General features: G+C 39.6%; 1 protein-coding gene across 5 annotated transcripts in view; it reads right to left on the bottom strand.

Annotated features, from left to right (window-relative positions):
- The window catches only part of ngef (neuronal guanine nucleotide exchange factor), an 83,344-nt gene that overhangs the window by 15,974 nt on the left and 44,878 nt on the right, over positions 1 to 22,492 (bottom strand). For all 5 annotated transcript variants that reach the window (XM_063045975.1, XM_063045977.1, XM_063045978.1 and 2 more), the window contains 8 exons: positions 21,353 to 21,513; positions 18,600 to 18,752; positions 15,733 to 15,862; positions 14,959 to 15,033; positions 5,812 to 5,901; positions 5,039 to 5,202; positions 4,063 to 4,221; positions 1,377 to 1,456 (listed from right to left, as the gene is read on the bottom strand). In XM_063045975.1, coding sequence (XP_062902045.1) covers positions 1,377 to 1,456; positions 4,063 to 4,221; positions 5,039 to 5,202; positions 5,812 to 5,901; positions 14,959 to 15,033; positions 15,733 to 15,862; positions 18,600 to 18,752; positions 21,353 to 21,513 — 1,012 coding nt within the window. The remainder of the gene's footprint in view (positions 1 to 1,376; positions 1,457 to 4,062; positions 4,222 to 5,038; positions 5,203 to 5,811; positions 5,902 to 14,958; positions 15,034 to 15,732; positions 15,863 to 18,599; positions 18,753 to 21,352; positions 21,514 to 22,492) is intronic.

The following is a 22,492-nucleotide window of genomic DNA, read 5'->3' as shown; positions in this document are numbered from 1 at the left end:
AAAATCTTTATGTTACGTCTCCATCTAAATGTGCAATGTGCAAAGTAATTTATAATAATTTATAATAAATAGAACAGTCAATGTAACATAGAATACACTCAAATCAGCAGGAGTTAATCAGTCTAATGGCCTGGCGGAAGAAGCTGTCGCAGAGCCTGTTAGTCCTGGCTTTTATGCTGCGGTACCGTTTCCCGGATAGTAGCTGTTGAAATAGATTGTGGTTGGGGTGACTTGGGTCCCCAGTGATCCTTCGGGCCCTTTTTTCCTCACCAGTCTGTGTAAATGTCTAGAATCATGGCAAGTTCACAACTACAGATGCGCTGGACTGTCCGCGCCACTCTCTGCAGGTTCCTGCGACTAAGGGAGGTACAGTTCCCATACCAGGCAGTGATGCAGCCCGTCAGGATGCTCTCAATTGTGCCCCTGTAGAAAGTTCTTGGGGGCCCAGACCAAACTTCCTCAGCTGTCTGAGGAAAAAAATAAATAAGCAGTGCAAAATGAGGTCAAAAAAGAAATGTGAACGTGGGCCCATTGTCCAACCAGAAATCTGATGGCAAATGGGATGAAGCTGTTCCTAAAATGTTGAGTGTGTATCTCCAGACTTCCATATCTCTTCCTTGATGGTAGCAATGCAACAAAGGCATGTCCTGTGTGATGGGATCCCTTCATGATGGATGCCTCTTTTTTGAGGCATCATCTTTTGAAGATGTCATTGATGCTGGGAGGCTAGTGCCCACGATGGAGCTGACTGAGTTTTCAACTTTCTGCAGTTTTTTCTGATCCTGTGTAGTGGCCTCTACATACCAGACGATGATGCAAACAGTTAGCATACTCTCCATAGTACATCTGAAGAAATTTGCAAAAGCCCGGGTGATGTACCAGCTCTCTTCAAACTCCTAATGAGTCATAGCCGCTGTCATGTCTTCTTTGTATTTGCATTAGAACATTGGACCCAGGATAGATCTTCAGAGAACTTTACTACCTTTCTATATTTTTAAAGATTTTTATAAATGCCTGGCTCTTTAAGCAAGGCATGTGGTCCTCTATAGCTTGGTATGCTTTCATGAAATGCCTTCCACATTTGTTATTGTTTGTATAACTATAATAATTGTTACTTCTTTCAATTCTTATGGTAAACATTAAGCAAAATTAATGAGATCCATTTTGGACACCTATTTCCACATCAAACAGAGTGCAGTTTAAGTTTGGGTCAAAGTCCTTCTGCTTTTTGGTAGGAAAGAATTCAGGAGCAGAATGCTCTGTTAATCTAATATGAGTTTAAGAAAATTATGAAGGATAAAATTTTACCCTGATCAAATATGAAGTTTGAGGTTGGTTAGATGCTTCAGTGAAGTAAATAATTTGTAAATCCTTACCCCAATGCAAGGAGCTGGGAGAAACATATTTAGTTCTTCGGTTTGGCATGAGTGCATGCACCCAGCGTTTCTTATCGCTTCTACAAAATAAAAATGCAGACACATAAAATCAGTAAATAAGCAAAGGTGGCAGGGAAACTCTAGCCCTTTAGTATCTATGTAGAATAGATGTGGAAAATAAGCAATCTTAAACGTAAAAACCAAATAAATGAGGAACTGAGGAACAAAGAACTATTCTTTGGTTGCTCAGTTATATTTGCAAGAGACATATTCTTAACAGTTTCTTTTTATATTGTAAAAAGCTCTTGTAATTGTTTGTTCAATCATAAAATATTGGCTGATATCCAAACTGTCTTATTGAAATAAAAGAAGACTTTGATAATTCTGAGTTGGATGACATTTCTGAAGAATCATTGAATCAACAAAAGGACAACACAAAGATCACTCATTAAGTCTTTCAATCTAGTCACTCACACTCATTACTTCTTCCCTCACATTCCAACAATAATCTGTCCTCATTTATTTATCTAATATACCTTTGAAGATAATAAATAAATCTGATTTTATCACCTCATCGAGCATTAAATTCCAAATCTTAACAACATGTGACATGAAAATATTATTTCATGGTACCACCTCTGTGTCCTGTGTTTACAACCCTTCAGCAAGAGGGAATATTTTAGATTTGCTCTATTCAGTTAAACAATTTTCAATTCTAAATTAATTGAGCGTAACTCATTGGTTTTAAGTATTAAACACAAGATTCTGAATGTCTTATTAACCTTGTTAATTTATCCTATCAATTTTGAAAGATTTGTTGAGAAAATCTCAGATCTCTGTCATGACCTCCCCCACCCTTTAAAATTGCACCTATTAGTTTGTATTGTTTATTCTGATTCTTTCTACCAAGATGGTGCTACACCCTTAAGTGCAAATTTATATGAAAATGTTACAAAACAGCAGAGGTTGCTGTGCTAAACTAATGTAGGAGAGAGCATCTTCCTCCCTTCTGAAGAACTCAATTTTGTAGCCTTGCTGTTATTGCCCCAAAATGCTCATTGATATAATATGCATTAATTAATCAAATACCAACTTAAATACTATTTATTCAACACAACTACAGTCTATATCCTCTCTCTGTTATCCCATCAAAAAGTGTTAAAGCTGGTGAAATGACTTTGCTCTCATTATTCCAGCTTGTAGTCAAGATAATTTGAACATTAGCAATAGCAGTTGAAAGCCTTGATAAACATTCTACATTATGTATTAGAGCTCTGTGTCTAATGTAATAATTCTTTTGGTTTACTCCACTATACAATACAATCATGGCCAACTCTTAACTTCAGTGCAATTTTCATGCATTACCTTAATATTTAGAGTACCTTTAATTTTATAGATAATTTTAGTTACTTTAGATATTCAGTCACAATTTTGAATAAGGCCCCATGACATTAACTGGAGGCAGTAGTCCAATTAACTACTATATCTACAGAAGATGAATCGCAGAAGTGAAGACAGTGATATAAGAAGGGTGTGGAGACTGTGGAGAGGTACATAGGTGGTGTACCAGGATGCTGTCTGATTAAAGGGTATAAGCTATAAGGAAGAACTGAACAAATTTGGGTTGTTCTCCCTAGAGTGTTGGAGGCTTAGGTCAGACCATATAGAGGCTTTTTTTTAAATTATGAGAGGCATAGCTAGGATAGACAGTCAGAATCTATAAATATCAAACATCTGAGGATAAGTTTTGAAGTTTTGAGTGGAGAAGTTTAAAGGTGACATAAGGGATTGTTTTTTACGCTGCGAGTGTTAGGAGTCTGGAATTGGGTATCAGAGGTGGTAGTGGATACAGGCAGTTTGGTGGCTTTTACACATGAATATGAAGGGGATGAAAGGATGTGGATGATACACAGGAGGAATGCATTTAATATAGAACTGGCACAACAGAGTTCTGTCCAGTGCTGTGCAGTTCCATGTTCTTATTGCTATTAAATTAATCAACTACGTGGATGTAGCACTGGTAGCAAGTGGCTGCATACACTGAGATTCCAAATAAAACAGAACTGGGAAGTGTTTTGACAACAGAACCTTTAAGAACTTCCATCTTGTATATTATTAGAATACCATTTGCATAACTTTTTAAACGAATAACTGTGTGGTGATTTATTTTCGTTTTGCTTCCTTCTGAGGCTAAGTGAGCTGACAGCTAGCCCTGCTGTTCTTAGAGATTATATTCACAAATAAATAACTGGGAGAAGAAAATAAGGGATTAATTTTGCTAAATATGTCACAATGCGCGAGCTGGTGTGAAAAAAGCTTCAAGTTGTACATTATTGTCCAATAATTGTAGGTAGAATGATCTATATCCCATCATTATATGCATACAGATTCACAAAATCCATCAATCGTCTGACAAATGACAGAGCTGAAATGAAATGAACAGTTCAAGCCCTGAAACAGGGTAAAGTGTTGGAAATAGAAATGGGAAATTATTCATCAGGATTATTAAAATCATGCAAAATACCACCTTGCCTATTATTTCTGCGATCTGCACTCCTGTCGTCCGTGAGAATAGTTTGGCAAGTGGATTTGTTGAAATCAATTTCCTGCTAAAGATTTTTGTAGCAGTGTGAATTCTGATGCACATGACTAATTTCAGAGCCCTTCCTTCTATTGAGACACTTACAGTGACTTTGCTTTCAGCATATATTGAATCTCCCGGTCATTACTATTCTCCAAGAGTCGAAGAGTGAAGACATTTGCTAGTGCCTGCCCTTGATCTTCCAGCTCTTGAACTCGAAGTAAACCGCGAAGTGCGTAGTCAAACACTTCATATTTGTCACCACTAGAAAGGAGAAGTATCACAGTCATGATTATCTACGCTGAATAATTTAGGAAACAAGTTCAATAGAAATCACACAGTAATTCATTATTGTGAATGTAACTATTCACTAGTTAAATCCAATTCATTATCAGCATGAGATAACACAGGTCTGTTCCTCTTACTGATACTCTGAGGTCTAAACTCTTAAGTAATCATAATCCACTTTCCTGTGTTTTTTACCACCTTGCATTGTAGTTAAAACGGCGTCTCAAGGGATTCCATTGCTCCAATTCCCTCAGGGCTATTGGTGACATTGTAGGATTCCACAACAGCAAAGGAAAAACATATCCTTTCATTTTTGTCTGGATATCCTGTATGTACTGTATATTGAAGTGAAGAACGTTAGCATAATTTTCTCACTTTAGGCAACGAGTGTCAGTAGCAACAATTCAAAGATTAGAAATAATGGCCAGATGTAGTGTACTGGGTCAGAATGATATCTTTCCTGTTTCTCACCTTCTGGTCATCCTTAGTTAAACAGCTTTCTTACACAGAATTTAGAACAGTCTTGTGCTGAAGAGCCGTGTACATAAACCATTGCATCACATTCATACTTCAACGCCTCACAAACCAGAAATTCAAGATAAAATAGCAGCAAATAATTTCAGATTTCAAAATGAAGCAATACCATAGAACAAAATCAACAGGCCTTCAATGAAGGACTTCTTAGCAGAAATACAAGTTTTAAAACCTATCTGTGTTATCTATAGCCACACATAAATTGACCTAATTCCTCCACGTTTCTGCTACCTTTGACGTTATTTTTTCAAGAACTTACTAGGATTGTTTCCTGGTTATTAGAAAAAGGTCATTGAACAAAATCAGGTAGACCGGCTTGAATAATTTCTTCTTCCGAAATGTTCGTGTTGCTTTCTGTACAGACATTTGTTCAAGTTCACCTTCCTTCAGCAGCCACCGGGAATGGGAGATAATTGGCACAGACTGAGAAAGGCAGATATTTCAATTAGATGCAATCTTTGGCAGTAATATGGTAGTTGAGAGCTTGTATAGTTATTGCTGAAAAACTCTTAAAAGCTGTAATTCTGCACAAATCACAATTAGAAAATTGCTTTACTTATTGTAACAAACAATATTTAAAATTTCAAAAGGGAAATGTTTCATTTTATACCAGGCTGAAGGAGATTATGCTGCTGTTGTAAGGTTCTTCAATGGACATCTTGCATGATAAGGTGGACTCTTGACCTCACAATCTAACTTGTCACATGCATGCCTTGCACATTACGGGCCGCCTGCACTGCACTCCCCCTGTAACTGTAACACTATATTCTGCTTCCCTTACAGCTTTTCCTCTGTACCAACTGGATGTAGTGATATCATGAAACGGTGTGCCAGGGCAGCATGCCAAACAAAGTTTGTCACTGTGCTGTACATTGGTACGTATGACAATAATAAAACAATTTACCAATTTGTTTTCTTTTTTACCCTACACATTTCTTTCTCTGTTTTGCTCATTGCTTTCTGCTCTGATGAACTTTTGGTTTACTAGCCTTCAGATGCAGACATCTTTATTAAATATTTTTCTGTACATACCTTGACTTTAAATTCTAGTTTCTTCTCAAAATTGATCAACTGTTCAGTTCTGCTCATTTTTTTCACACGTTCACTGCACTCTTTGATTACCTTCAACAAAAGAAAAGAGGATTCTTAATAGCAGGCAAATTTCATGCAGTCAATGTATCTTTAGCTAATCAGATACAAAAATACTGAAGAATCAATTTTCTGTGATCACTTTTTTGTCACTGCTAAATAGTTTATTTTGTAATTATGAACTAAATGACTGATTTATGCTCTTCATTAAAAATAATGTGTTAAATTGGCAAGATTTTCTTGGTAAATGCCACAGTTTGGAAACTACATCCAACAATGATGCCTGATATAGCTGCTGGTTCAAAAAAAGTTCAAAGGTTCATGTATTATCGAAGTAAGTATTCAGTATACAAATCTGAGATTTGTCTTCTCCAGATAGCCACAAGACAAAGAAAACCTTGGAAGCCATTTAAAGAAAAGCATCAACCATCCCACACAAAAAAACAAATCACACAAACCTCAAACCCTCATCCCTTCCCTCGCACAAAAAATTAATAGTTCCTGCAAATGAAATTTGCTAGTTGGCCGACTAAATGATTAGTAGGATTATACACTGTGTCTTTGCTATTTATGAAGGATATGCATACTGACACCCCACACATATTAAATAGATGGCACTGAGGCATGGTATTGCCACTGGCACTGAGGCATGGTCATGGTACTAAAGCGGCAATGATATACAGCAATCACTCCTTCCATAGATATAACGAATTTTCTATCAGCTGCAGCTTGTCAAAAAAGCATGGGTTGAGGTCTGAAACACTTCAGAACTTCAGACATTAACCCACGCCCACACTCCTGGTCCCAGCACAAACCTACCCTCATTGTTAACTGTGAGTGTTCCCAAATTTGGCCACACTGCAGTCATTGATATTCCTCTACTTTTCAGCACAAAGCATCAAAATCAATCAATCTCATGACATACACGAGTTATCACAGCACCAGGGTCTGGAGGAACACAGTATATTTACCAACACATCCAGTAGTACTAAGCTGACTTTTCAAATGCATGAATCCATGGGTAGTAAGTCAATGGATAACAAATACAGTTTATTGTGCATAAAATTAGAATGATGCCACACAGGAATGGTTCCCATTTCAAGCTAGAATCCCACATCAGTAATAGGATAAATTTCTGGTTCATTTGAATTATTTCTACAAGAAAATTCTTAGATATGTTTTCAATTGATTTCTTTTCATTACAACAGTTGCACGTATTTTGTGAGATGTTCACATAAAGATCCATAACTTTGCAAAATATATTTATTTAAATACCAGATATATTTCTCACCTAATATGGATTAAATATAAATAAATTTCAATATACAAAGGGTTTTTTAAATGTTAAACATTTTTTTGTTTCAATGTTAGACCTGGTTTTTTTTTCCATTATGTTTCTTTGATGGCCCTGGCATGTACTTGCTGGAGTTTAGAAGAATAAGGGGGTGGGGATCTCTTTGGAACCCATCGAATATTGAAAGGCCTAAATGTGGAAAGTGGGGGAGTCTAGAATTTGAGGGCATAGTCTCAGAATAGAGAGAAATCCATCAAGGACAGAGATGAGGAGGAATTTCTTTAACCAGGGGGCAGTGAAACTGTGGAATTCATTGCCACAGGCAGCTGTGGAGGCCAAGCCATTGGATATATTTAAAGCAGACATTGATCGCTTCTGATTAGTCAGGGCATCATAGGTTACGGAGAGAAAGCAGGAGAATAGAGTTGAGGAGATAATAAATCAGCCATGATGAAATGGTGGAGCAGACTTGATGGGCTGAATGGCTTAATTCTGCTTCTACGTTTTATGGTCTTACGGTCATGTGATATTTCCATCATTAATGTTCTGCTGAATATTTGGAATTATATGTCAAGTGCTAGCAGACATGCATTTAACGCAAAAGGTTGAATGTTTAAAGGACGTGTGGGGCAAGTTTTTTTAAGCACGGAGATGGATAGGTGCCTGGAAAAGGCTGCCAGAGTAATAGTGGAAACAGATATGACAGTGGCATTTAAAGAGCTGTTCAATAGGGATGTGAATGCAGAGGAAACGGATGGATATGGATCCTGAGCAGGCAAAAAAGGTTTAGTTCAATACAGTATTTTTTTAAATATAGGCATCCGTTAGTGTCAAGAGACCATGGATTTGTGCCTTGGAAGGTTTCCAGGGTGCAGGCCTGGGCAAGACCGGCAGTTGCCTATGCAGCAAGTCTCCTCTCTCCTTGAGTACTGTTGGGGGGGACAGCTTACCCGGGGGAAGCGACAGTGGCCGTGCCTCCGGCACAGAGTCTGGCCCTGTAGCTCAGAAGGGTAGGACAAGGAAGAGGAGGGCAGTTGTGATAGGGGACTCAATAGTAAGGGGGTCAGATAGGCGATTCTGTGGACGCAGTCCAGAGACCCGGATGGTAGTTTGCCTCCCTGGTGCCAGGGTCCGGGATATTTCTGATCATGTCCAAGATATCCTGAAGTGGGAGGGTGAGGAGCCAGAGGTCGTGGTACATATAGGTACCAATGACATAGGTAGGAAAAGGGATGAGGTCCTGAAAGGAGAATATAGGGAGCTAGGAAGGGAGTTGAGAAAAAGGACCGCAAAGGTTGTAATCTCGGGATTACTGCCTGTGCCACGCGACAGTGAGAGTAGGAATGCGATGAGGTGGAGGATAAATGCGTGGCTCAGGGATTGGAGCAGGGGCAGGGATTCAAGTTTTTGGATCATTGGGACCTCTTTTGGCGCAGGCGTGACCTGTACAAAAAGGACGGGTTACACTTGAATCCTAGGGGGACCAATAGCCTGGCGGGGAGATTAGCGGGGGCAACTGAGGTGACTTTAAACTAGAATGGTTGGGGGGTGGGAATCAAATTAAAGAGGCTAGGCGTGAGGAGGTTAGTTCACAACAGAGGGATGGGAACCAGTGCAGAGAGACAGAGGGGTGTAAAGTGAGGGTAGAAGCAAAAAGTACAAAGGAGAAAAGTAAAAGTGGCAGGCCGACAAATCCAGGGCAAGCATTAAAAAGGGCCACTTTTCAACATAATTGTATAAGGGCTAAGAGAGTTGTAAAAGAGCGCCTGAAGGCTTTATGTGTCAATGCAAGGAGCATTTGTAATAAGGTGGATGAATTGAAAGTGCAGATTGTTATTAATGATTATGATATAGTTGGGATCACAGAGACATGGCTCCAGGGTGACCAGGGATGGGAGCTCAACGTTCAGGGATATTCAATATTCAGGAGGGATAGACATGAAGGAAGGGGAGGTGGGGTGGCGTTGCTGGTTAAAGAAGAGATTAACGCAATAGAAAGGAAGGACATAAGCCGGGAAGATGTGGAATCGATATGGGTAGAGCTGCGTAACACCAAGGGGCAGAAGACGCTGGTGGGAGTTGTGTACAGGCCACCTAACAGTAGTAGTGAGGTCGGAGATGGTATTAAACAGGAAATTAGAAATGTGTGCAATAAAGGAACAGCAGTTATAATGGGTGACTTCAATCTACATGTAGACTGGGTGAACCAAATTGGTAAAGATGCTGAGGAAGAGGATTTCTTGGAATGTATGCGGGATGGTTTTTTGAACCAACATGTCGAGGAACCAACTAGAGAGCAGGCTATTCTGGACTGGGTTTTGAGCAATGAGGAAGGGTTAATTAGCGATCTTGTCGTGAGAGGCCCCTTGGGTAAGAGTGACCATAATATGGTGGAATTCTTCATTAAGATGGAGAGTGACATAGTTAATTCAGAAACAAAGGTTCTGAACTTAAAGAGGGGTAACTTTGAAGGTATGAGATGTGAATTAGCTAAGATAGACTGGCAAATGACACTTAAAGGATTGACGGTGGATATGCAATGGCAAGCATTTAAAGGTTGCATGGATGAACTACAACAATTGTTCATCCCAGTTTGGCAAAAGAATAAATCAAGGAAGGTAGTGCACCCGTGGCTGACAAGAGAAATTAAGGATACTATCAATTCCAAAGAAGAAGCATACAAATTAGCCAGAGAAAGTGGCTCACCTGAGGACTGGGAGAAATTCAGAGTTCAGCAGAGGAGGACAAAGGGCTTAATTAGGAAGGGGAAAAAAGATTATGAGAGAAAACTGGCAGGGAACATAAAAATGGACTGTAAAAGCTTTTATAGATATGTAAAAAGGAAAAGACTGGTAAAGACAAATGTAGGTCCCCTGCAGACAGAAACAGGTGAATTGATTATGGGGAGCAAGGACATGGCAGACCAATTGAATAGTTACTTTGGTTCTGTCTTCACTAAGGAACACATAAATAATCTTCCAGAAATAGTAAGGGACAGAGGGTCCAGTGGGATGGAGGAACTGAGCGAAATACATGTTAGTAGGGAAGTGGTGTTAGGTAAATTGAAGGGATTGAAGGCAGATAAATCCCCAGGGCCAGATGGTCTGCATCCTAGAGTACTTAAAGAAGTAGCCCAAGAAATAGTGGATGCATTAGTGATAATTTTTCAAAACTCGTTAGATTCTGGACTAGTTCCTGAGGATTGGAGGGTGGCTAATGTAACCCCACTTTTTAAAAAAGGAGGGAGAGAGAAACTGGGGAATTATAGACCGGTTAGCCTAACGTTGGTGTTGGGGAAACTGCTGGAGTCAGTTATCAAGGATGTGATAACAGCACATTTGTAAAGCGGTGAAATGATCGGACAAAGTCAGCATGGATTTGTGAAAGGAAAATCATGCTTGATGAATCTCATAGAATTTTTTGAGGATGTAACTAGTAGAGTGGATAGGGGAGAACCAGTGGATGTGGTATATTTGGATTTTCAAAAGGCTTTTGACAAGGTCCCACACAGGAGATTAGTGTGCAAACTTAAAGCACACGGTATTGGGGGTAAGGTATTGGTGTGGGTGGAGAATTGGTTAGCAAACAGGAAGCAAAGAGTGGGAATAAACAGGACCTTTTCAGAATGGCAGGCGGTGACTAGTGGTGTACCGCAAGGCTCAGTGCTGGGACCCCAGTTGTTTACAATATATATTAATGACTTGGATGAGGGAATTCAACGCAGCATCTCCAAGTTTGTGGATGACACGAAGCTGGGTGGCAGTGTTAGCAGTGAGGAGGATGCTAAGAGGATGCAGGGTGACTTGGATAGGTTGGGTGAGTGGGCAAATTCATGGCAGATGCAATTTAATGTGGATAAATGTGAAGTTATCCACTTTGGTGGCAAAAATAGGAAAACAGATTATTATCTGAATGGTGGCCGATTAGGAAAAGGGGAGGTGCAACGAGACCTGGGTGTCATTATACACCAGTCATTGAAAGTGGGCATGCAGGTACAGCAGGCGGTGAAAAAGGCGAACGGTATGCTGGCATTTATAGCAAGAGGATTCGAGTACAGGAGCAGGGAGGTACTACTGCAGTTGTACAAGGCCTTGGTGAGACCACACCTGGAGTATTGTGTGCAGTTTTGGTCCCCTAATCTGAGGAAAGACATCTTTGCCATAGAGGGAGTACAAAGAAGGTTCAGCAGATTGATTCCTGGGATGGCAGGACTTTCATATGAAGAAAGACTGGATGAATTGGGCTTGTACTCGTTGGAATTTAGAAGATTGAGGGGGGATCTGATTGAAACGTATAAGATCCTAAAGGGGTTGGACAGGCTAGATGCAGGAAGATTGTTCCCGATGTTGGGAAGTCCAGAACGAGGGGTCACAGTTTGAGGATAGAGGGGAAGCCTTTTAGGACCGAGATTAGGAAAAACTTCTTCACACAGAGAGTGGTGAATCTGTGGAATTCTCTGCCACAGGAAACTGTTGAGGCCAGTTCATTGGCTATATTTAAGAGGGAGTTAGATATGGCCCTTGTGGCTACGGGGGTCAGGGGGTATGGAGGGAAGGCTGGGGCGGGGTTCTGAGTTGAATGATCAGCCATGATCATAATAAATGGCGGTGCAGGCTCGAAGGGCCGAATGGCCTACTCCTGCACCTATTTTCTATGTTTCTATGTTTCTATGTTTCTCCACGCCACCGATGTTGTGCAAGGGAAGGACGCTAGGGCCGATACAGCTTGGCACCGGTATCGTCGCAGAGCAATGTGTGGTTAAGTGCCTTACACAAGGACACGAAACACTGCCTCAGCTGAGGCTTGAACTAGCGACCTTCAGATCACTAGACCGATGCCTTAACCACTTGGCCACATGCCAACAATACAGCATTGTGTTCATTGTAAATATCATGGGCCAAAGGGTCTATTCTGTGCTCTACTATTCTATGTATGTTCTACTATTGTGGGACCATTTTTATTTATTAGTTGTGAGATACTTGCTTTTAAATATCAGACAGAAGAAAAAATAATTTAACCCACTTACTAATTGAAAAGGAATTAACTCACACCAGTCCATTGGAGCAAAATGAGGACGCACTAAAAGGAATTCACTACCAACATACAAAGCCAGAAACAGTCCCTCCTCATAATTACCTCACTAATCATCATTTAGCCAAACATGAAACAAGGCTTTGGTATATTGTGGCACTTGGTCATTCAGATACAATCTTGATTTCCTGAGTATTTAATATGGAATCTACCAACTATTAGCGAGCAATATTGCCTTAACAAGTTTGCACAGGATAAAGTGAGGATTAAAATAATCTGCAATTAAAAAGCAAAAAAAAAATCAGCAGCTAGAAATCTGAAATATAATTAGAGAATGCTGGAGGTATTTGGCATTAAGAGAGTTAAAAGTCAAATCTGTTTTATGATACTGAGAAGATGGAGAAAGCCATGGAATATCAAGAGCAACTGAATGACACGAGCGGTGGTGATGTCAGCTGAAAGAGGGCAGTAAAGGTTTGTTAGTCACAGTTGATCATCCTGGAAAAGATGTAGGTGAAAGGAGATGAATGAGAACAGACAGGGAGTAAGAACATAAAAAGGATAGATTGATCTGTGTGAAGTAAAACACCGCAGGTGCTGTAATTCTGAAAGAGAAATATATGACCCAGTTCTGATAACAAGTCTTTAGCTCTCATAGATGCTGCCCAACTGCTGGGTATTTCCAGTATTCTCTGCATTATTTCAGGTTACTGACAGCTATCCCACACTTCCTGCATGGAAATGTCTTTATTTTCTCCTTCTCTGTTCACGTTCATGGTCTTTTATTTACATCCCCTCCAGACAGATCAGCTTGCTCAATGAATCCCAGTCACCCTCTCTTATTTACCAACACAACCATTATGTCTCTCAGTCTTTTTCATCTATTAGTTCCCCATATTACATCCTTCTCTACAACTTAAAACACATTTAATTTCTTCGTTTTCCTGCTGAAATATTAACTGTTTTTCTCTCTCCACAGATGCTGTCTGACCTTATTATTTTCAGCTTTCTCTATTTTAATTAATATTTACCAAAATCCGTATTTTCCTTTCTGTCTGTGAACTAATTTGCCTGTAAAATATATGGATTAAATGCTAGCTTACATACAGTTTTTCCCTTTTCCCTTGTCTCGGAGATTTCCTAATCAAATATCACATACGATCAGAAATAAGTTCTAAAGAGGTGCATGTAGTGCTCAAGTGGAGATCTTAATGAAATAACATATATGTATGTTTAAAAATGCAAACACGAGGAATTCTGCAGATGCTGGAAATTCAAGCAACACACATCAAAGTTGCTGGTGAACGCAGCAGGCCAGGCAGCATCTCTTGGAAGAGGTACAGTCGACGTTTCAGGCCGAGACACTTCGTCAGGACTAACTGAAAGAAGAGCTAGTAAGAGATTTGAAAGTGGGAGGGGGAGGGGGAGATCCAAAATGATAGGAGAAGACAGGAGGGGGAGGGATGGAGCCAAGAGCTGGACAGGTGATTGGCAAAAGGGATATGAGAGGATTATGGGACAGGAGGCCCAGGGAGAAGGAAAAGGGGGAGGGGGGGTAAACCCAGAGGATAGGCAAGGGGTATAGTCAGAGGGACATAGGGAGAAAAGGGAGAGAGAGAGAAAGAATGTGTGTATATAAATAAATAACAGATGGGGTACCAGGGGGAAGTGGGGCATTAGCGGAAGTAAGAGAAGTCAATGTTCATGCCATCAGGTTGGAGGCTACCCAGACGGAATTTAAGGTGTTATTCCTCCAACCTGAGTGTGGCTTCATCTTTACAGTAGAGGAGTCCATGGATAGACATATCAGAATGGGAATGGGATGTGGAATTAAAATGTGTGGCCACTGGAAGGTCCTGATTTCTCAGAGCACTCTGTCTGCAAGAGAAAGCAGGATCTCCCAGTGGCCACACATTTTAATTCCACGTCCCATTCCCATTCTGATATGTCTATCCACGGCCTCCACTACTATAAAGATGAAGCCACACTCAGGTTGGAGGAACAACACCTTATATTCCGTCTGGGTAGCCTCCAACCTGATGGCATGAACATTGACTTCTCAAACTTCCGCTAATGCCCCACTTCCCCCTGGTACCTCATCCATTATCTATTTATATACACACATTCTTTCTCTCTCTCTCCCTTTTCTCCCTCTGTCCCTCTCACTACACCCCTTGCCCATCCTCTGGGTTTTTCCCCCCCTTCCCCTTTTCTTTCTCCCTGGGCCTCCCTTCCCATGATTCTCTCATATCCCTTTTGCCAATCACCTGTCCAGCTCTTGGCTCCATCCCTCCCCCTCCTGTCTTCTCCTATCATTTTGGATCTCCCCCTCCCCCTCCCACTTTCAAATCTCCTACTAGCTCTTCTTTCAGTTAGTCCTGACGAAGGGTCTCGGCCTGAAACATCGACTGTACCTCTTCCTGGAGATGCTGCCTGGTCTGCTGCGTTCACCAGCAACTTTGATGTGTGTTGCTTATATGTATGTTGTCACAGTTCTTCACAATATAGTGTGATGCCTTTGTCACATACAAAAAACACTAACGCATGTAATCAAGAATGATAAATACTTGCATGAAAGATGTAACGAAGAAAAGAATAGAAAAGAGGAAGAACAACCGAACACTGGAATTCACGACAGTGAATATCAGGAGATTTACAAAGAATATTAGGAGATTTGTACACATTTATTTCCCAAAGGTAATACCATAAAAAAGGAGTGAGGAAAGAAGGTCAATTTAAACTGTTAAGAGAGGTTAATCTTGTACCTTTTCAATTTCTCTATGTGCCCTCACGGCTGTGCTTTCTCTCTTTGACTCTTCTTCAGCTATTTTCAAGATATTCTGATGAACAAAATTGTATTCAGAGACATAAATTACTCGGCATCAAATTCTTCAAAGTTTTGATGATTTGTAACTTTTTTGAACAAATATCAGTGCTTAGTGGACCAAAGGAAAGGCTCCACGCGTACTACATTCCCTCCCAGATCAGGGAGGACATGACTGTATCTTACAGTTAAGAAGGAATGATCTTATTCAACCACAATAAGTGGTAGTAAAATGATAGCTGGCCTTACTGAGAATAATTCTCAGATATTTAAGTGGTTTCAGTTCACAGACAAATCAAAATTATGTTAATTATTTTTAAAAAGTTGCAACTTCTTGCATATGAATTTTATGAACATGACACAATCCCTTTGCAAAATGAGTGATCTATTAAATAAGCTTTAAGCAACAAAATGTTCACGTTACGTCTGACTGTGCTCCGTGTGAAGGGAAACCTTCATTAAATAATTTTAAAATATATATATTATTTTCAATGGTTGTGAAATATTTACACATCCATAACATTTAATAGCTTTTTGTTAAATTACATTTTACTGTGCAGTGTAGAAGTGGAGAGGTACTTGACCCAATTCAGCAATTTGGAGTAATGTATTATTGATGCCCCATGAAATGAATGATTGCCCTTGTCATATAAAGTAATGATCACCACACTAATAGGCAATGAAATATCTCCATAAGATGTTCTTGGGTTGTTACCTGTACCAGTAGCTTTAAACGAGTTATCCTTTGAAAAGGCAGGATGAGAAAGGAGGGAAAGGGAAGTCCTCTACATTTCGGGTCTTTCTCGAGTTCAGCCATCACATTACGAAACTGAAGGTTATTCTCCCTTTAAATAAGAAGGTGCAGTGTCATGCCAGAGGTTAAATCTGCAAATCCTGTGGAACAGAACTCAATCTCAAATATGCCCACCTTGGGTTTTAATGGAGGCGTTTTGAGAGGCGGGCAGCTAATCCAGTCTCAGGAAGTGGGCTTTTCAATATTATGGCTCAGGTTTTTTAACAATTGTTACATTTTGGCCCACTGGCAACTTGCTCCTGAGGGATTAGTAAACCTGACAATTGAAAGGAGGCGAGAACAGCTGTAGTTGTATAATTTTCACAAGCTCTGCAATGCTGTGTTAGTCAGAAAGAGCAGGAGTGTTTCCTCCGGATCAAGCACTCTTCCTGTAAATTACACTTTTGTTCAGCCACTCTCTGCCCCAACTACCATCTGTTCTCTACAACAATCGAGTCTCTCTTCATGCAGCAGGGTCTCCTGAGTTAACCATTCCTTTGCATTATCTGACTTCTATTGTCCCTCGCACCACCCCATCACTATATGTACCTTCAGTAATCTACAGCCTCAACTATTTACCAACACTTGCAGGCCTCAGCAATTTAGAATTTATTTTAATTTTATATCCATCCTACAATGTGAGGGAGTGAAAACCTTTGTGTTATGACTGTTGGAATGTAGAGACATGTGAATTTAAAAGTCTAATGGCTTGTAGAAAGAAGCTGTCCTGTAGCCTGTTGGTCCCTGCTTTAATGCTTCTTTATAAACTGTTGAAGTAGAGTTTCTGGCCAAAATATTTCAGACCAGCCCTCAGGCTGTTGGCAGCTGGAAACTCCATTGGAAGGAAACTTGCAGTTGGGTTTAGCAGAAACTAAACTTTATATCTCAAGACAACCTCTTTACAATATTTACCTCCAGGTTAAAACCAAGGTAACAGCTCTGTAAAATGAGAAACAATGCTAGTATGAATTTCAGCAACATCCTTTCATTCAATGACCCAATAACTCGAGCTTTTGTTTCCTACATATGTATCCCAAAACAACTCTAAACATTATGCACGGGCTCATTCACCCAGAATGTGTTTAAAAGACAGATGGTGTTTGAAGCCAGACAGAAGATCTAGAAATAAGGGGAACACGAAACATTTGAAGCATTGGGGACCATGTCATGCACTCTCTATAGGTAAATGCATAAGGACAGTTTGTTAGCAGCATGCATACTCTGGAACCATGGTGGATTCTAATTAAAGAGTGATTCCATGAAATTCAGCATTTTCAAATGCAATTGTTACATTGTATATAGAATTTTGATTTTTAAATGCTCCATTTTGAACTTTTTCATTATAGTGGGAAATGTCAAGGTGCACACCCCAAGAATTCTTTCCTCATCAACGATATTTAACCAAGTAAAACAATGCTCATTGCTTGTCAGAACTACCATAATTTCCAAAAGAAATGGGAAATATCATTTCCTGCAATGTGGGAAGGTAAGTAGCCCAGACACTAAAATTGAACTAAAATTAGTAAAATGCTGGGAAGGCTAAGCAGGTCAGATTCTCTCTGAGGAGAGGGAATAATTCACATTAATATTTCATGTCTTTCAGATTATTAGATAAGACCATAAGATATAGCAGCAGAATAAGGCCATTCAGCCCATCAAGACTGTTCTGCCATTCCATTATGGCTGATCCCACTCAACTTCATACACCTGCCTTCTCACCATATCCTTTGATACCCACGGACTTCGCCTCACACAGACTGTGGCAGAGCGTTCCACAGAATCACTACTCTCTGGCTAAAAAAAATTCCTCCTTACCTCTATTCTAACATCCTCTCCACATCCACCCTATCTAGTCCTTTCAATGTTTGGTAGGTCTTAATGAGATCCCCCTACACTCTCCTAAATTCCAGTGAGTATTGGCCCAAAGGTGCCAAACACTCCTCATATGTTAACCCCTTCATTCCCGAATCATAGTCATAGTCATACTTTTTTGATCCCGAGGGAAATTGGTTTTTGTTAATAATTGCACCATAAATAATTAAATAGTAATAAAGCCATAAATAATTAAATAGTAATATGTAAATTATGCCAGGAAATAAGTCCAGGACCAGCCCATTGGCTCAGGGTGTCTGACCCTCCAAGGGAGGAGTTGTAAAGTTTGATGGCCTCAGGCATTTGATGGCCGAATCATCCCCATGAATCTCCTCTAGACTTTCTCCAATGACAACACATGAGTTCTGATATATGGGGCCCAAAATTGTTGACAATACTCCAAGTATAATCCTTCACATTATTAGGTATATTTAAGACAGAGATAAATAACTAATTGAAAGATCAAGGAAATGGGTTATGGAGAATTAACATACAAAAGGAATTGAGGTCAACATGGAACACCCATGATTATATTGAATGGTGGGGCAGGTCTAGAAAGTTGAGTGGCCTTCTCCTGTTCCTACTTTCTTGTGTCTTATGACACATCATCAGAAGCAGTCTAGTGAAGAATCCTAAGAGATGAATCCTTATCTCCTTTATCCCATTGTTGCCTGGTCTGCTGTGTATTTAGAAAATAACATGTTTCTTTGAAACTCAGATTTGTTTCCTCAGATTAACACCAGAAAATGTTATGTGTCTGGGTGAGATATTAGAGCTATTTTTAGACTGCTAGTACAATTAGCCAGTCATGTGCCCAGGCATAAATAGACACACACACACAAACAAAGAAACACACATTCTAGAATAAATATTGCTTCCCTCTGCCTTTCAGACACAAAAATAACAGTGAAACATACATTGATCGTCGATAAGCCGCCTCTTGGTAGCTCTGATTTGTAACATATGGGATGTAGACATTAAAGCAGCCAACTGTGTGTTCGTACACGATATCACAGACATCCGAGATTACGATGTCCTCTTCCACACGGTGCTCCAGGTCACGAAAGAATCTGAAAGTAATAAATAATCCATAAAGTGATGTTTGCTGATAATGATTGTGAGGTATCTGCACATTTGTCGGTACTTGTTTTTTGACCTTTGTTGTTATGCTTAATATTTTAGAATTGTGAATTCCTTTGGACAGATATCTTGCTGGGAGAGCTCAACATGAAAAGAACAAAGTTCAAATTGTGAAATACTGCGTGGGAGAACAGAATTATTTCCCTTCATAAATACATTAAGAATTTCTTTTACATTCATTGAAGTGCTCCGAAAGCTGCTGACAAAGCGAGCATTCACTGCCTTACCATTAGTCTTCCCTAAACTGCTCCAGTCCATCTAGAAAAGGATTAGCGTTAAGCAGGAAGCTTCGGGATTTTGATCAAGTAGTTATGAAGGGCCAGAAAATACATTTCTTAGCCATGATAATGATTGACGGGATATTGTATGACACCACTATTTGCTGTCTAGTCCCAGGAGGTCAAGGTTGTGGGTTTGGGCGGTGCTGTTGAAGGAGTCTTTGTCTGTAACTGGAGCATAGTGGAAGCTGTAAACAGAACTCAGCAATTCCATCATCTATGGATCCTCTTCAGTTTGGCCTTGTCCAGTCATTAACTTGAAGATCAAGAGAATACAAGAATTTTCCCATCTGCAAAGGTGGAGGCCAAGACATACTTCAGAACTACCTCACCTTCAGACAAACCGTTCAATGCAGATACCATTCTGGTACCTATCCATCAATGTTAACCACATCGGTTGGTTTGGAGTCACCCGAGGTCAGATTGTATAAGGACAGCACATTTCTGTACATGAAAGACTCTAGCCTGAGTTTCCCCAAGCATAATTAACCATAATATATTTTGTTTCATATGATAATTTAAATTGTGTCAAATTAATTTAAATTTTTCAGCTGCCATGGCTTTGACTGGGTATTTCAGGCTTCTGTATTTTAGACCATATACAATTCCTGCAATGAATGGCTGGCTGTCTGACTCCACTATCCGCAAATCAGGAATGTGACATGATACTCTCCACTTGCCTATCAAAACTCAAAAGCTCAACATGATCCAAACTGAAGTAGCCTGATTGACTGGTGACCTATTCATCAACACAGTTGTTCCCGCCCTCCACTACTGGCACAACACGGACATACAGTAGAACTAGTCTGCTTCATTCTCACAGGAGTTACAAGCTGAATGGAACATCACGCAATCATCTGCATCCATCCCTAGTCCTGACCTTACAATGGAAGGAAGGTCATTGATGAAGCAACTGAAGATGGTTGAACATTGCCCTGAGAAACTTCCAAGAGTAATATTCTGATGAATTTCCAACAACCACAATCATTTGTAGAAGAATCAGGGGGAGATGAGGGAAAGATTTTTCGCTCCAAACATAGGATTCTGGAACTTACTTCCTAAATGGATGGTAGAAGCAAATACCTTCATCACATTTCTTAAGTACTTGGATTTCAGGGCCAATAACCCAGTACTCGAAGATGGGATTGGACTGGAGAGGATTTTTGGCACAGACGCATTGAGGCAGCTGGCCACTTCTATGTCATAAGCTGTCTATGACTTACCCAGGGCACATTTTGTGCCCTTGGTTCTCTTAGCACCATTTCCAAGTAGTACTCTGTTATACTGAAGTACTGATTGTTCAGCTTATAAATGGGTTGTATCTGTGTATCAATTATTTAGTTAATTGAATTTGATTTCCCAGGTGTTGTGGTCGGATTTGAACTTGTACATCTAGGTAATTAACAGGTCTCTGCATTACTAATCTTGCAATTCATCCTCTAAATTATTATTCTCAAGTAGTCTTTACATAACTCATTTCACTTCAGGCCAATCATAATATTTTTGAGGCAGAGGCAATGCCACAAATAGCAACTCAATGCCTTGGTAATCTGTACAAATTTGGATGCTGGTAGATTGATATTAACAAAGCCATAGATAATTCTTTGATCTACCTCAAAATATATCAAGGATTAACTCAGATGTGAGAGAAGGTGTATCTCAGGTTGTATACCGTGTACACACTTTCATAATAAATGTACTTTGAATCCTTTGAAGTTAATAATAATAATAAGTAGTAGTTTATTGATCTCGAGCGGGAAATTATTTTGTTACAGCAGCAATATTTAAAAACACACTTAGCAGGGTGCAGACTTAACTAATAATAAAGTACAGAATAACAGTATACACATTAATAATCTACCAATGTGCGATAATAATCTACGAAAAAATAAAGCGGAGACTATTGTACCATGATGTGTATTCTCCTGTCGCACAGGGATGAACTGTTGTATATGCTTATTGCACTTGATAGGAAAGATTTTCTGTAACAATCTTTTTGACAGCAGAGCTGAATGAGTCTGTTCGAAAAGGTACTCCGCTGTTTATTCAGTAGGTCAAGGAGAGGATGTGCCAGATTGTCCATAGTGGATAACAGTTTGTTTAGTGATCTCCTCTTCACCACTAACTCAAAAGATTCTGGGTTTCACTATTCAAAATATGATTTATCCATAATGAAACATTTCACTACAAATTAAACTAATGAAAATCTTTGCCAAGTCATAGATTTAGAAGACTTGGTGCTCCTCACTTACCTTTCACTAGCTGCTTTGATTTCAAGGATGTTGGAGAAAATATGATGTTTCTCAATGGGAGTGAGTGTCTCACTGAGTTGCTCAGATTTCATGAAGTGGAAAATCAAGATCTCCAGACTCTTGTAGTAAGAAGCTTCGGATGTGACAAGCTCAAACATTGCCTAAAGAAAATGCAATGAATATGAGTATCATGCCAAAATTTAATGCTGTTGGTTGCCTTGCTTTAGCTGCTGTATTCTTTTTTTTGTAATTCATTTTCATTGAAGTTCATCATCAAACAAACATTTCCGTAAAATGTATTTCAGATATTGTACATATATATCATATAGTCATATATGCCCCAAAACATTCCTTATTTTAGAAGCATTTCACTAAATGAATAGCTAAGATCCCACATATTGATTACAATGGGTATGCTCATAAAAAACACCCTGTCTGATGTGTAGCATCTTGGTATGTCAACACCTCTGCACATGACTACAAGAAACTGCAGAGAATTGTGGACACAGTTCAGCACATTATGGAAAGCAGCTCTCCCCTCTATTGACTCTGCCTATCTTCTTGCTGCATCAATAAAGTGCTGGTATAAGAATAATATATAGATCCCTAGTATAAGTTAGACTCTTGACCTCACAATCTACCTCATTCTGATCTTGCACCTTACTGTTTACCTTCACTGTACTTCCTCTGTCACTAGTACATTTCATTCTGCATTGTTATTGTTTTACCTTGTTCTACCTTAATGCACTCTGTATTGGTCTGATCTTTTAGAGTAGTATTGAAGACAAGCTTGTCACTGTATCTCGTACATGTGACAATAATAAATCAATTCCAAGTCCAATTTATCTTTAGAGCAGGTGTACACATAATTCCATTGTTTGTACTGTGGAATATTGAAGCAGTTTGTACTTCACCAGAAGTCATTTTCTTTACCCCCACGCCCAGTTTACAAAAAGCAGCCAAACTCTTCTTCTTGTTTTCAGGACTTCTCCACTCACATTTGGAAAAACTCCTTTTTTCCTTCTAATTTATTTTTCATTCCTTATTCAGACTTCTCTTCCATGCTACTGTTTTGTTCGGATTTCCAAATATGATGCGCAGGGCAGCTGAGAATTTTCAAAGTAACAGCAAGAATTCAGA

Source organism: Mobula hypostoma, chromosome 4 (assembly GCF_963921235.1).
Source record: "Mobula hypostoma chromosome 4, sMobHyp1.1, whole genome shotgun sequence".
Classification (NCBI taxonomy): domain Eukaryota; kingdom Metazoa; phylum Chordata; class Chondrichthyes; order Myliobatiformes; family Myliobatidae; genus Mobula; species Mobula hypostoma.
Note: the sequence above shows the minus strand (reverse complement) of the source record. Positions and strands in the feature narration are given on the sequence as shown.